Below are 15449 nucleotides of genomic sequence, written 5' to 3'. Positions count from 1 at the left end.
GATTATATATATACAGTATATATATATATATATATATATATATATATATATATATATATACATATTTATACTGTCAGACATCTTTATCCGCAGTAATTACTGTTCAAGCATAACCAATATTACGGAATTCTGCGGATATTAGACAATTATAGACTTTGTATATTTTCACTTAAGAAATGTATTATCATTTTCATTATTACTACTAATTAAGCTACAACCCAAGTTGAAAAAGCAGGATGCTGTACAGGGGTGTGGTGGCGTTTTGTTTTTTTTCGGGTGAGGGGGTGGGTGGGTGGGGGGGGGGGGCGGGGCTGAAGTTTGAAAAGGCTCTGCCTATCATTAATGTTGACCAGATTATCATTAAGAAGAACAACAGGCTCAACGCTTTTATATTAATATAACCAGTTTAAAAAAAAAAAAAAAAAAAAAAAAAAACAATAGAGCAGTGGATGTTCTCTACTGTAATAATAATGATAATAATAATAATAATAATAATAATAATAATAATAATAATAATAATAATATAGTTCAGTGCACTAGAATATTATACTGGCAATATTATTATCCCCTCTCTCTCTCTCTCTCTCTCTCTCTCTCTCTCTCTCTCTCTCTCTCTCTCTCTCTCTCTCTCTCTCTCTCTTCCAGCGGTCTGTTATATCACATATAATCAGTGCTGTATAGGCCTACCCATGGTAGAACCCCTAGGTTTGGAGCTTCTTTAGGCCTCTCAACTTACCCCAAGTACCTCCAGCATATTTCACACTCTCTTTCGTACGATTTATTACAATGATATTACAAATGAATTAGATAATCCATAGTTTTCCCATTTAACACAACTAAAATAGTTGCATAGGTCTCTGCTCTTGCTAGAACCTAGGTTTAAGCATATAGTCAGCCTTATAGATAATGCGGCCCTAAATATATATAATCTTTTTAAAAGATAAAACTTTCAGTTATGTTTTATGATTAGCCCACACTCCCTTGTCTTGTATACAGATCATGCTTTGGATATTAGCTATCAATTTTCGTATTCACCTTCTTTAGATTTCACTATCTTAACATGTGATTTCCTATTGATAGGTGGTCTAGACTCTAGTAGGTTAACTTCTATAGTTTAAGACCTGACCAAATTTCCTTCCTCCCAATCTTCCGTATTTTCCATAAGTGAAGAAACTTGCGATTAAATAAGTTGATACTGTAACTCCTGAAATATCCCAGAGAGGAAAGGAAAATAATATATTTTAAGAAGGGTCACAATGGTTTGATTTTGGAGTTTCCTTCTCATAGAAAAGCTGCTTACTATAACTAAAGATTCTTTTCTACCCTTACCATGATGAAAGTAGCCACTGAACACTTACAGTGCAGTAGTTAACCCATTGGCAATCTCTGTGTTGTCAGGTGTATGAGGACAGAGGAGAATGTAGACAGAATATGCCAGATTGTTCGGTGTATGTGTAGGCAAATGAAAAATGAGTCGTAACCAGAGAGAAGGGTCTGATGTAGTACTGTCTGGCCAGTCAAAGGACCCAAGTCCCAATAACTCTAGTGGTAGGCTATTATCTCAACGGGTGGCTGTTGTCCTGGCCAACCCACTACCTACTCTTTGTTATCTGCTACCTACCTACTACCTACTACTGAGACTTTCAAGAAGAAACTGAAGACTTTTTTTCTAACAGTTTTAATAATGTGAATTTGACAATTAACATGGAATACTATGATACTCTTAAATACCTAAAAATAAATAGGCTTACCACAAACATCTCGTTAGTCCTGTCTGAAATGCATTTGGTTTCATTGTGTGTTAGGACCAGAAAAAGTCATTAAACATATAGTAAGTAAAAAGCACAATCTATTGTAATCTATTGGAGATATCAATGGTGAGATTTTGTCAGCAACTTTGCCTTAATAGAACATTATTATTATTATTATTATTATTATTATTATTATTATTATTATTATTATTATTATTATTATTATTATTATTATTATCCAAGCTACAACCTTAGTTAGAAAAGCAAGATGCTATAAGCCCAGGGGCTCCAACAGGGAAAAATAGCCCAGTGAGGAAAGGAAATAAGGAAATAAATAAATGAAGAGAACAAATTAACAATAAATCATTCTAAAATAAGTAACAACGTCAAATCAGACATGTCATATATAAACTATTAACAACACCAAAAACAAATATGTCATAAATAAACTATAAAAAGACTCCTGTCCGCCTGGTCAACAAAAAAGCATTTGCTCCAACTTTGAACTTTTGAAGTTCTACTGATTCAACCACCCGATTAGTCCTCGCAGAAAGAGTCTCCTATGAAAAAATATATACAAATATGCCATTTGTTCTAGCTCCATGGAAAAAAAAAAATAAATGACAAGGAATCGATGCGCGACAGCGTCACAGTCGTAGTTACAGTACTATGACAATGCGATCTTACAATATCAAGGTCTGAACAGTTATATGTTTAAGCAAGAGTAAATATCTCAAAATGATACTATATTGTACTTATTCCAAGGACCTGCGATGTAATTCAGCTGTACTATCAGTCTTATGACTTTATTTATCATATAATGATCTGGCAATGATGAATAATAATTTATAAAATTCTATATTAAGAACTACTGGTTTTGAGATTATCTTGTTTCTGCACTATAAAAAAGTAGCAAAACTAGCATTCTAAAGCTATTTATCCATTATAGATAAACTTGCAAACCAGCATGAAAATAAAGTGAAAACTTAAATGGTTAACTTACGTGCATTTAGAACTATTTAGGTGTTCGTGTTATTACGTAAATGACCACATGAAATAGTTTTTTCTTCACTTGAGAATGTCAAGTTTTGATGAGTATAAGAGGAGAAGGCTGAAAAGATGAATCCCTTTTATTAAACTAAATAGGATGAAGATCCTTTATAGAATACCAAAGGAGAGCTCTTCTCTACATGGGCTTGGACTGAATCTTTATTATTAATTATTATTAATATCTTGTATGTAAAATTTTCTCCAATAAACATTAGAATTATCATTATAAATAATTATAATTATTATTATCAGTATCACGTAGAGTTCGATCCTCCTTTCATATGGCCTTCACAACCCTTATAGACACTGCCATTGTAAACAACCCGAAGAAGAATCGTCAGAAAACACCCGATTTGTCCTGAGTTTAACTTTTATAATCGCCATCGCTCGCGTCTGTTGGTACCAAGGTGAGGTGGTGATTCTGGAAATTAAATGCCAAGTACTTGAAGTGAACCATAATGATCTTTAAGACCCTATTTAAGTGTTCTCTTGTTTACCATAAGTGTATTTGTGTGTGGGCGATATTGTGTCAAAGCCTCCCCTGTCTAGTCTAGCCTACGTCATTGTTTTTCTTAGATAATCTGTTTATATATTCACCCCATTTGTTATTGACGTCACTTTCATTAGCCAGGAACATTGTGTTTGCTTATTGTTTTATGATATTGCGACCATAATTTGCATAAGGCCTCCCACAACCAAGATTTAGCATTTCATAGGTTAGGTTAGTCGTAGATTATGATATTGGTTCTCTCGTCTCATTGGGTCTGTTAAAGGTGGATTTTAAAGTCTTAAGTATATACCTGTGTATTTTTATTGACTCTTGGAACCATTAAACCCTCACTACTTCTTTAACTCGATTTTATAATGATTTATTGTTAATTTGTTCTCATCATTTATTTCCTTTTCTCACTGGGCTATTTTCCCTATTGGAGCCCTTGGTCTTATACCATCTTGCTTTTCCAACTAGGGTTGTAGCTTGGTTAATAATAAGAATAACAATAGGACGAAGTATGTATAATGACAGATGGGGCATGTAACTATGTCGAGCAGAGTTAATTCATGGGGTTGCATGTATGATAGCGGCCAACAGTATGTATGACGATTGACTAAGAGTACAGCTGTGTAAGGGGGCCGCAGGGGGTGTTAGGTAAGTAGGTAAGGTCACGGCTTGCAGGTTAGGTTAGGGGGCGAAGTTTAGTTTAGTTGGTGTCCATATTTTATGCTCGCTGGAGGAACTGGCCGCTGAAATACAAAGGCTCCAAATCATAATATGTAAATCTTATAAATAGCTTTATATGTTATATCATATCAATACAAATGATGTTTTCCATATAAAGAAAATATATTTGACAAGTAATAAGAAAGAAATAGCCTGTCCAATGATCTACATTCACCCCAATGGACCTATGAGGAAAGGAAATTAAGAAATAAACTTTATGAGAAGTAAGAAATAGAGTATAAAATGTCTTTAAGGTCAGTAACAACGGTAAAATATATGTCATCTATGAACTATGAATAAAGAATTATGTCACCCCATTCAACATGAAATGTCAGCTGCAAGTTTGAATTTCACAAAGTTCCACAGATTCAATTTAGGTTATGACATATCTTTTTGATTAAGTTAAATGTAATTAAACTTTCTTTTCGGTATATATTGACACATCACCAACCACTCTCACGACAAAATTTTTATTCTCATTCTCTCAACGCTCTTCTTGTCGAATCTCTTTTCTATATGTCACTTTTATTAAGATGGTTATTTAAGCCACCCATTTTCTCATGTTTGACTCTTTGGGCTGGTAAATCTCCCTCCCTTTAATAATGATCATATTAGAACTGGGCTGGAAATGCAGGCATCTTCTAAATGACCAATTAAGTGTTTTTCTTTATCACATGGCCTTCCATCATTGTGGCACGTACTCTATTTTCTTAGTTTTTATTATTATTAATATTATTATTATTATTATTATTATTATTATTATTATTATTACTTGCTAAGCTACAACCCTAGTTGGAAAAGCAGGATGCTATAAGCCAAGGGGCCCCAACAGGGAAAATAGCCCAGTGAGGAAAAGAAAAAAGGAAAAATTAAATATTTTAAGAACAGTAACATTAAAATAAATATTTCCTATATAAACTATAAAAAACTTTAACAAAACAAGAAGAGAAATTAGATAGAAGTGTTTGGTAATATCAGTGTTGTCAGGTGTAAGAGGAAAGACGAGAATGTGTAAAGAATACGCCAGACTATTTTGTGTATGTGTCGGTAAATAAAAAATGAGCCGTAACTAGAGAGAGGGATCCAATGTATTACTGTCTGAGCAGTCAAAGGATCCAATAACTCTCTAGCGGTAGTGTCTCAACGGGTGGCCCTCTATTGATGCACTTGTTTAGGTATGAAGTAATTGTGCCCTGATTGCCAATAAAACTATTCCTAATACTGTATATGCTCATTTCCATTTGATTTAAATATGAAGAAGCCACTGATGAATTGTGTAGCCATAAATTATGGCAAATGGCCAAACTGCAGTAGCTACTATACTCTATGTAAAGGGAAAAATATGCAGTATTTGGAGGTGACAGGAATTTTCTTATTCAAAGACCAAGAAATGGTGCTATTGTTTCTACGGTTTCTGTATTAAGGTATTTTTTACCGAAAAGAAAATTTTCAGCCACAAAAAAATATTCCGTTTTATTAATCACTTCCTTTTCCATAACTGGGAGCATCGGACTATAGTGGATAACCTTGTGTTCACACCTTAGTAAGGCAAGACACTTGAGTTAAGATATGAAAAGAGCATCCTTGGGGTCATAGCCCCTCCCCCATGGTGTGTAAGGACACAATGCCCAGTATTAGGTTAGGTGGGGATTCTAAGGATAGGTCATATTCCTACTTTTGATTCCCTGGCTAAATATGATTTTTCAGGCATGAAAATATGTCTGGATTTCCAAATGCCAATCATGTTTTAATCCTAAGGGAAAATGGAAAATAAAAATAGAATGGTTTTAAAGGGAAAACAACAAAGTTATGACAAAAACTTTATAAGAAAGTAATTTGGCAAGAACATCGAGAGGATGTGAATAAATGTCCCATCGTGGATGCGGGCAATATTAATGTTAGTATTTCCCTCTTTTTCTATACTGTACTATCTGCCGTACATAACAGTGGGTAGGGCATGGGGATTACTTTCCCTCGTCTAAACTACAGGGTAGGCTACAACATAGCATGTGTAGGACCTCGATTTAGTATGTATGGTAGGTTTGCGGATAGGTCATACATTTCATCTTATATCCCAATATAAAATTTTTTATAGAATTAAAGTTTCTTATTATAACTCCAAACCACAATACATGATTTTACAAGACTTACAGTATTTTTTAATTTGATATAAAGATTATTGAAACTCCTTTAATTTCTTCCATACAGTATTGTAATATTTGCCTTGAGCAGCAGGCAAAGCCTAAGATGTACTTTATTGCATTTTAAAATGTTACAATGTGAAGAAATAGTGGTTGCAGAAGTGTGAAGCCCTCCCAGTTTATTAAGTAAGGACACACTGATTGAAGTCATGTTAGGTGGAGGTACCTTAGGCTAGGACATATAGATTTCATTACAACTAAAGCACAACGGTGGATGTAGATGACTGTCATAGAAAACAGGATTAAAATTCCCATTAGTTCCTACACAGATACAAACTCTAGTCCTTTAGGAGTATGATTTCAGTGGAGCTTAAACTTGGCGGTTAAAAGTTTTAATGATGTTTCAATGCAGTAGTTGCTGCCGTATAATGGAGGATGCCTTGTCCCTTGTCAGCTCACTGTGAAGATGCTTTGATTTCAGCCACGGAGTATGCCCTAAACTTGGCCTATTAATTTTTCCTTTTTCTTTTAAAAATTGTCTCTTGGTGTGTGTGCCTTGAAATGGATAAACCACAAATAGGCATGCAGTCTTGCTCTGAAGTTTCCGGACAGCGGTGTGGGACTTTTATGAGGAAGATGAACATCTTTCTTGCAGGGTGCATGACTGCTTGCCCTGTGAAAAGTGTAGGGAGAGGTCATCCTCCCAGTAGCAAGAGTTTGGCAGGAAGAGGAAGAAGATAAACAAGTGAGATTCATCACCTTTGGGGTCTTCCTTGAAGTCAAAGAAATCTGCTGGTTGTCTTCTTTCTCCTCTGGGAAATCAAGCTTCTGATCCTTCTCTGTCCCCCTCTTCTGGACGGAATTTCAAGTAGGAAGACATCACTGAATTAACCCTTGGGTAAGGCCCGAGCGAGACCAGTATCCGTTGGTGTTGTTATTTCAGGTGATGTCTCAAGTCAGTAACAACATCCTAAGGTTACTGTGGCCTTCCTCATGGCTGGAATGTATTCTGTCCAAGGAAAGACTTTTAATAGCGTTAGCTTCCTCTGAAACAAAGTCTTCTCCTCCTGACCTTGTTTTGTTTGCTGCACCAGTGGATAAAGTCCTTGGGGTGACCCGCTCCGTTCTGCTACCCCCTGTAGATGCAGTTGATCAACAATCCTTGCCTTCAGGGTCACTATCATCTACCTTTGAACAGGAAAGGAAGCTCTTGAAACCTTCTGCGCCTCTGTGCCCCTTTCCAGCTACCTCTTTGCCTGCTAGACCTACGGCCAGGTCATCCTACTGTTCAGAAGCACAACAAGGATGTCACTGCTACTTCAAGGGATCCTCCTCCTGCTGTCAAGATGTGTATTATTACATCTTCAGAGGAAGAGATCTTTCCTACGGGAAATTACAGGGGCAGGTGCGCTCATTTTCAAGAGCATTCATCGGTTAGCCCTAGCCCTCCTGGTGGAGTGCACTCACCTGAATGTGTGTGCACAGTCTTCACTTAACACACATTTGTCAGCCTAGCATTCACCTGCTCATGTGTGTCCCTTTGTGCATGCTCATGATGATGAGTAATCTTCTGTTCATGCGTTCTTTCCTGCTAGAGAGCACTCTCTTGTTCTCGTACGTGCGCTCGTGATGATGAGCAATCCTCTGTTTGTGCACGCTCGCCTGTTTGCTCCCGCAATCAACTTAGTGTAAATTATTCAAACTTAGAGGACTCCCCTGCACATGTGCTCACGGCGATGGATATTTACCTATTCACGCTTGCCACTTGGTGCGCATTAGTCAGAAGACAAACTAACATTTGTGGGCCTGAGCATGCTCATCTATCCATGTGCAAGCGTGCTCACCTATTAATGCGCACTATGGGGTTAGCATTTCCGCCCCTTTTGGAGCACAAATGCGTTCACTTGGCAACAAATAAACACGCCTTGCTATTCAAGTGCTTAAACCACCTAACACGCTTTTTTCAAATCAGGAGGATATGCAAGTCAGAGTATGCTGTTATGTTAGCGATAAATTGGCTAGTAACACAAGTGCTCACTCTCTTATTGACTCATGATCTTTTGAATATGAGCGATTACTTACGATTGTGCACTCTTCTAATAAGGTGAACTCTGGTGGATGTCCTCGTGCGCATTCTTCTTTAGACATTTATGTGCATCCTGTGTGTGCTTGAGCCATCCAGTTAAAGAATACACACCAGTTCCTGTGGCTTTGTCTGTTCGCCTGCTCTAGCAATCACCTCTTGACACAACTATCTCCTAGAAATATAGGGAGTATGATGCTTATATACTCTTAAAGGTTTAAAGGCTGCTCATGAATGACAGGGGCAAGGGACAGTGCCATTGCTCTATCGAGCAGGACAATGCCCTAGAGACTGAACATATATACATATTATCAGCATATAAGCCCCCCTCTCCTCCCAAGCTAGGACCAAGGAAGGCCAGGCAATGACTGCTGATGACTCATCAGATAGACCTTTAGGCTCCCTCAAACCTCCCATCCTTAGCTCACAAGGATGGTAAGGTTCCAGCGACCAAAGAAACTCTCGATTTTGAGCGGGACTCGAACCCCAGTTTGGATTTCACCAGTCAGGGATGTTACTACATCGACCACCACAGTTCCAGAAAATCTTAACGCTCGTGTGCTCTTCAAATAGCTCTCGGTATTTTGCCTGGTTTTCTACATACATGCCCTCTCATTATGGAGACATAACCCTGTGCAAGCGCTCTCTTCACGCCCTCATGTGCGCTCACCTTAACCTTATGCATTCCCCTGTATGCTTGTATTCACCTTATTGGAGGCGCTTACTTGTTGACGCTATCTCCCCAGTTCAGGTACACGCATCCACACATGCTTCTGTATACGATAAGTTGTCATCGCATGTAAATTCCCCCATTACAGGGTCCTTAGAAGAAGAAACTTCACACTCGGTTTGTAAGACTGACCTCACCCAGAGATACAAGGCTAGAGAACAATCCTCCTTTGGAGAGCTTTCATTATATAGCAAGGTCTCTGCTTCTTTCTCCTCTTTCTGACAGCACTCATGGTCAGAGGAAGTGTTCCAGAGTTTGCAGGAAGAACACAGATTGCTCTCCACAAGTTTTTAGAGACGAGGAGACCAGGCATGAGGGAGATGTCTATAAAAACTTATATAACGAGCCTGTCAAGACTTAACTCCTTGAGGTTGTCCTCGAGGGAGAGGTCTCCTTGAAACTATAAAAGAAAACTTCGGCACCAGGAGTTTGGTAACTCTAGGACTCGTCGGTCCACAATTCAAGGTAGCACAGGAACAAGGGTTCTAGGTCCACAAAAGATGACCCTTTTGAAGATTGGTCCCTAAGGAGATCAAGATTTCACCAACCCCCTCAAAATCACAAGGATTTTCACCCTCTTTTGAGAGGTAAGAAGCCTCTTGAGACTACTGAATAGACCTTTCAGCTCCTGATCCAGGCCCTGCCCCAGCGTAGTCAGAAGACTAGGAGTCTTAGTCAACCTTTATAAGAGTCTTGGTCCTCATCAGGAAGATTAACTGCTCAGGAGAGCTAACCAAAGTGCCAAAGAAGGGCAGGAAGACTTCAGTTGAGAAGCTCTTTGGGGCTCCTCAGGGAACTAAAACAGCTTTGGAACTTCCTTGGTCAGATCTGGCCAGGAAAGCTATATACAAAATGAATTTGCAAGACTCCTCCTGAAGAAACCTTCTTAGGATGAGTCACTCCACAAAGATTTTGCCACAGGCACTCTCCAGGCAGAAACAGAGACAATTTTACATCATGGAGGAATCTACTTCTCTTCTGTTATTGGACATAGGTGTCACTACCTTGACACCTGGAACTTTGATAAAGAGATTGTGGGCACAGTCAACTATCTTTTCAGTTCTGGGGATGGCCTTGGTACCTCCCAATTGTCCAAATGCTAAATGATTTCCATATCTGCTGATACTCGATGAGGTAGTGAAAGAACTACTTAATGGTCTACCCTCTTTTGTTAGTTCCACCTTCGGAGGTACCACAGCTCAGTGGCATTCCATCTACTTTATGATTGGTGACTGTCCATGATCTCCTCTAAGCAATAGCCTTTTTGTTAGGCACTTCATAGGAGATGTTTGGATACCTTTGAAGGTCGTCTGCAGCTGTCCACCATGGGAAGTGTGTTATTTTCTGCAATTGTTGTCTTAGAAGCGATACTTCTCTGGTCAGAGACTATGCAGTCCTACCCTCTCCAGGATTTTAGGGACGTGGAGTGAGATGTCAGCCTAGTCCTCAGGTTTCTAATGCGTGCTCAATATAAGCCCTTGAGGCAGGCATCAGACACAGATCTGACCCTCAAGACTGCCTTCATACTAGCTTTAGTCATGGTGAAAGCCAGGATCCAAGAACCAGCTACTCATGAATCCAGTTCTAGTCCTTCTCTGTCCTTTCTGTTTGAGAGAATATAGCGCTACAGGCCGGAACACTAGAGACTTATCATCACTGGAAGGGTATAAAGAAGATACCGGTACCCAAGAACACTGGTGTGTTCTTTCTTCTTGAGACCCTCAGAAATGATTAATCTGCAACCAGCAAGGGGATGGAAGGACCATCTTGGGCTTGAGCTCAAAATCTGGTATTGGCTCCACCCTATTATTCAAGAAGAACCTGTCAGTGGTGCAAGTCTTGAAGGCAGGAATCTGGAAACATCAGATAACCTTTACTGCCCACTACCCTCTGAACTATACCCACAAGTCCTTGGATATCTTTACTGTTGATCTGGTGGTAGCTGCTCAACAGACTGCAGTAAACCTCGCTCCCCCGTTGGACAAGAAGTTTCTTTTGACCAAGATGGTGGTCTAGATACAGCCGTAGAATGAAAGATAGGAGGACTGGCCAACCTCTTTCTTTCTTCCCCTCTGGGTTGCAGCAGTTATGCTATTATTGGTTAAACCTATATGCTCCCCCAAACCCCCCAGCGACCAAAGGAACTAACGAGTTTGAGCAGGTCTCGAACCCCAGTCTGGTGATCACCAGTCAGGGATGTTACCACATCGGCCACCACAACCCAGGTAATCCTCATATTTGAACAAATTTTCTTTCCAGACAAGTTTGGTTAAGAAGTATCCCTCCTTTCCACCCATACAAGGGTAGGGGTGGATAAAATGCATGTAAACCCATTTATCATAGTTACCATATACCATACATTCAAACAACATTTAAACCTCATGGATAGGTTTTCCTGTGACCAATCATCATTTGTACGTAGTATGGGCATAACCTCCACCCATCTGTAACTATTATTACTTTATTGATATTTAACAGCCATACCAGCCAAGCCAAAATCATGCTCCTATTAAAGGACTCAAGTTTATTCAGTTAGGAAAAATAAAGATAAAAATTTTTGATTGTTTTATACAAATGAATATAGGAATTTATGAGACATATGTTGGTTAGCTCATTAGTGGCAGCTAAATCTCTTGACTAAAAACAGTGATTGGTAGTGAGTTCGATGGTCATGAACTGAGCTCTTCGGCAACCCCAATCTCAAAATGCATCATGTTTGCATCTAGATGATCTAAATTTTAATAACTAATGAAAAGCAATTTAGAACTAAACTATTTAATGTTATTAACAGTTCTCTTCTTTTCCAGGCTTATAAACTAAAAAAAAAATGCATTAGTTTATTGTTGTGAGAAGACACTGCATCGTGCTCCAACATGGGAGCTGTAATTGTAAACTTCCCATGGGACGACAGCTCTCCCGAGCCACTCCTGGATGCCTGTGGAAAGTTCGTCATCCAACATCCAGAAACCTTTTGCGAACTGGAGCCTGAAACGGGATTGTGGCGTCTACGCTCTGGATTGGCCCTGCCAATGGAAATATGCGAAAAGCTCATCACCTTGTGGCAAGAGATGGCCCCGGAGGGTCTCGATGACAAATTTATTAATATATTCAAAGATGTGGTTTTGACGAGACTAAAGAGAGTGACGGTGAGAAATTCTTCCATCTCGGACGAAGGTCTGAATCACCTACTCTCTCATCACTTAATAGAACTAGACATCAGTAACTGTAGCAAGTTGACTAAAAGAACTTTAAAAAATGTTAATAGAGAGGGTGTGGGGGAATGTTTGACTTCTTTGGTGATTGGTAAGACAAGAAATATTCTGCCAGACACAGTGTTTTCAAATCCTTTACCAGATTCCAGTGATAGTTCAGACTCTAGTCCAGTCAGTGAAATAGAACAACGGGGTTACATCTTACGAACTCCAAACCTCAGGCGACTTGTTGTGCGAGAACTCTATATTCCAATGGAGCCCCAGTACTTTGCTTTGCTCTTGAAACCATTGTCTAAACTAACTCACTTAGACTTGTCCGGATGTTTCTTTTTAAACGATGTGAAATATATCCTCGATATGAAATGTCTGGTGTCACTGATCCTGCATAGCGTGCAAAGAATCCAGGACACCGTTTCTACGATAATGATGATGAAGTCCCTAAGGTAAGAGTTGTTTTGTTTGGTATTTTCTAACATTTTGTAATTGCAGTGCTGAGTAATTTCATTTATTGCCATCTATATATGTATTCCTTAAATGTAACTTTGTTAATTTCATATTGGTTTGGATCTGCTTGAAGAAAATAAAATTGCATATTAAAGAGACATGAATTGTGCAAGGTACAGTACAGTGTTGAAAACATTGCTTTTTGAACATCTGACTTACCTGGTAGTTATATATATGGCTTAGTTCCTGACGTCACGGCAGAAATTTCAAAACTCGCGGCAATCGCCGATTGGGTAGCCAGGTGTACCACCAGTGTGCCCTCTCCCCAGGAACCTGGAACCATTCCAACTATTTCTCAGATCTTCCCTGCCGCCTTAACGGGGACATCGTTGGAATTTCGCTCGCTTTGGCCTGTGTTTTTTGCAGTTTATTTTGTGAAGTACAACGGTGACATCGTTGGAATTTCGCTCGGTTTGGCCTGTGTTTTTTTGCAGTTAATTTGGTGAAGTACACTTTGGCTTTGGCTTTCGCTCGTGTGGTTTTTTTTACTGAGAGTGAGTGGTTGGAATATGATCGCTATGTTCGTAAGCTTGAAAGGGATAGGATCAGGAGTTTTTCCCCCTACTGTAAAAACTAACGAACCAACTCTTAAAGACATGATGGTGGAAGGAAATCATTCCGCCAGAACTATGATGTCACAAGTCATGTGACGTAAACTCTACGAAGAATGACTTGCAAAATATGTAAATTCATTTCTTTTTCTTGCAAGGAATGTAAAGAAAATACTAACTTACAAAGCAAAAGTATTTAATTTTTATAATGTAAAAGGAAATATATTATTTTTAAGAAAATATTTGTCCTCTTAGTATACTTTCTTTAGATAATCATCGATCTATTATCAGAGATTAAATAAAACTAGCGTACAGTCAAATTTACGCTACGTAGTACTCATGACGATCGATACAGTCCCACAAAATACTATGTATCGTTATTTAATATTTCGATATTGGGAATACTAATATTAATCGTTAGCCTGTTGGATTCTTATTCAAGCCCTTAGCGAAAGAGTAGAATCTCTCGTAGCTGGCAGGTCTAGATTATGGTCTGATGTGAGAGTTAAAAAGTGCAAGTTTCAGTGCTAAAATCAGTGCAGTGGAGGGTGCGGCTGCTCAGATATGTCGTTCTCTTAGCCCTGGACCTCTTCCAAGCTCCCCAACCCCTGGGAGAAGGAATGTCGACAGGCGAAGGAAGGCGAGAGGCGTTAGCTCCCGAGCAGTCGTCCCCTTGAGCGTACCTGTTGATGCTTCCCAGGACGTTCGCCCTCGCCATGGGAAAGCTGAAGTAAAAGTGTTATCTTCGCCGTTGGTTAACGCAGCTCACAGACGGGGCTGGCGTCTTATGTATTTCCCTTCCTGCTCAGATGGAAGTCCTCCGGCCAAGCGGCCATCTACTTCGGTAGGAACCAAAAGAGCAGCCTGCAGACTATAAGAGAGTTGCTCGTCATGACGTCGAGCGTCAAGATTCTAAACGCCATGACACCAAGCGTCAAGAGGGTCATGACGCTGAGCGTCAAGGAATTGGACTCTATCACGCCAAGCGTCGAGTAGTTGGAAGTCATGACACTGAGCGTCAAGAAGTTGGACGTCGTGACGCCGAGCATCAGAACCTTGGATGTCATGACGCCGAGCGTCAAGAACTTGGACGTCGTAACGCCGAGCGTCAGAGCCTTGGATGTCAAGCTTCTAACGCTGCTGTAAGAGTTAGACATGATGTTGACCCATAATAACTATTCAAAATTAGTGTGAATCATGCAATATGAGGAAGAACATTTTGTTATGCTGCACAGAGACTCTTCAACCACCTTCCACTTGATGTCAAGAATAGCGAAAATGAGGCAGCTTTCACGAGAAACCTGAAGCCTTATCTCTTTGGAAAGTGTTATACAGTAATAGTGATCTGAAAACTATTAAGCCTGAATACAAATGCTACCGAATAACTGTAAAGATACAAAGCAAAATATAAAACTGGAAAGAAATTATTTTCACACATCAAGGTCCGCCTGAACAGACTCTTTAGTTTCTGATGGAGGGCGAGAAATAAACCTCTAAAAGTAAAAGTAAATCATGAAGCCGAGCGTCAAAAAACGCGGACGTCATGGCTCCGAGCGTCATGTTTTTGGACACCATGACGCCAGGCGTCAAGATTTTGGATGTCATGACTCCAGGAGTCACGAAAAGACGCTCGGGAAATCTTCGAAGGAGTCTTATGCTACGAAGATGGTTTTGTCTCGTTCATCCAAGAGAGCCTTAAAGGTTATGGGAGACTGGATGCAATCTAAGAAAGACCAGGGGAAAAACAATCCGGCCAGATTAGTATCCAGTTCGAGTATTAGGTACGAAGCTCTCAGCCTGGGAGTCCCTGCCTCTGCCCAAGGGGACTGCTCGAGTCTGGTGGACGCCCCTCGTTGGATGGCCATGAAAAGGACTTAAGTCTTTTGGTCAACTTCTGAATTGGACCACCAGCTCAAAGGCATTTTCAGAGCCTTCGAAGTTCTTAATTTCCTCGATTGATTTCTGGGAGTCTTCGGGAAAAGGTTGGATTCTTTGAAGGATGTTGACACAGAAGGTCTCGTCCATATTATGTCATGTATGGGCAAGGCGTTGAGAAATGGGGCCAATGAGTTAGCGGCACTTTTCTCAGCAGGTGTCATTAAGAAAAAGGGCCTAAATGTGCTCTTTTCTGGCGAATTGGGTTACGCCCATGCAGAAATCTGAGCTGCTTTATGCACCTCTTTCTTCGCTCCTTTTCCTGCAAGATCT

At 39.7% G+C, this 15449-nt stretch overlaps 1 protein-coding gene across 2 annotated transcripts in view; it reads left to right on the top strand.

Moving 5' to 3' along the window:
* The first annotated feature begins 3053 nt into the window (after positions 1 to 3053).
* Positions 3054 to 15449, top strand: part of LOC137656696 (protein zer-1 homolog) — a 98115-nt gene continuing 85719 nt past the window's right edge. For both annotated transcript variants that reach the window (XM_068390901.1, XM_068390900.1), the window contains exons 1-2: positions 3054 to 3208; positions 11782 to 12629. In XM_068390901.1, coding sequence (XP_068247002.1) covers positions 11848 to 12629 — 782 coding nt within the window. In that variant the 5' untranslated portion in view covers positions 3054 to 3208; positions 11782 to 11847. The remainder of the gene's footprint in view (positions 3209 to 11781; positions 12630 to 15449) is intronic.

Source organism: Palaemon carinicauda, chromosome 17, assembly GCF_036898095.1.
Source record: "Palaemon carinicauda isolate YSFRI2023 chromosome 17, ASM3689809v2, whole genome shotgun sequence".
Lineage (NCBI taxonomy): Eukaryota > Metazoa > Arthropoda > Malacostraca > Decapoda > Palaemonidae > Palaemon > Palaemon carinicauda.
Note: the sequence above shows the minus strand (reverse complement) of the source record. Positions and strands in the feature narration are given on the sequence as shown.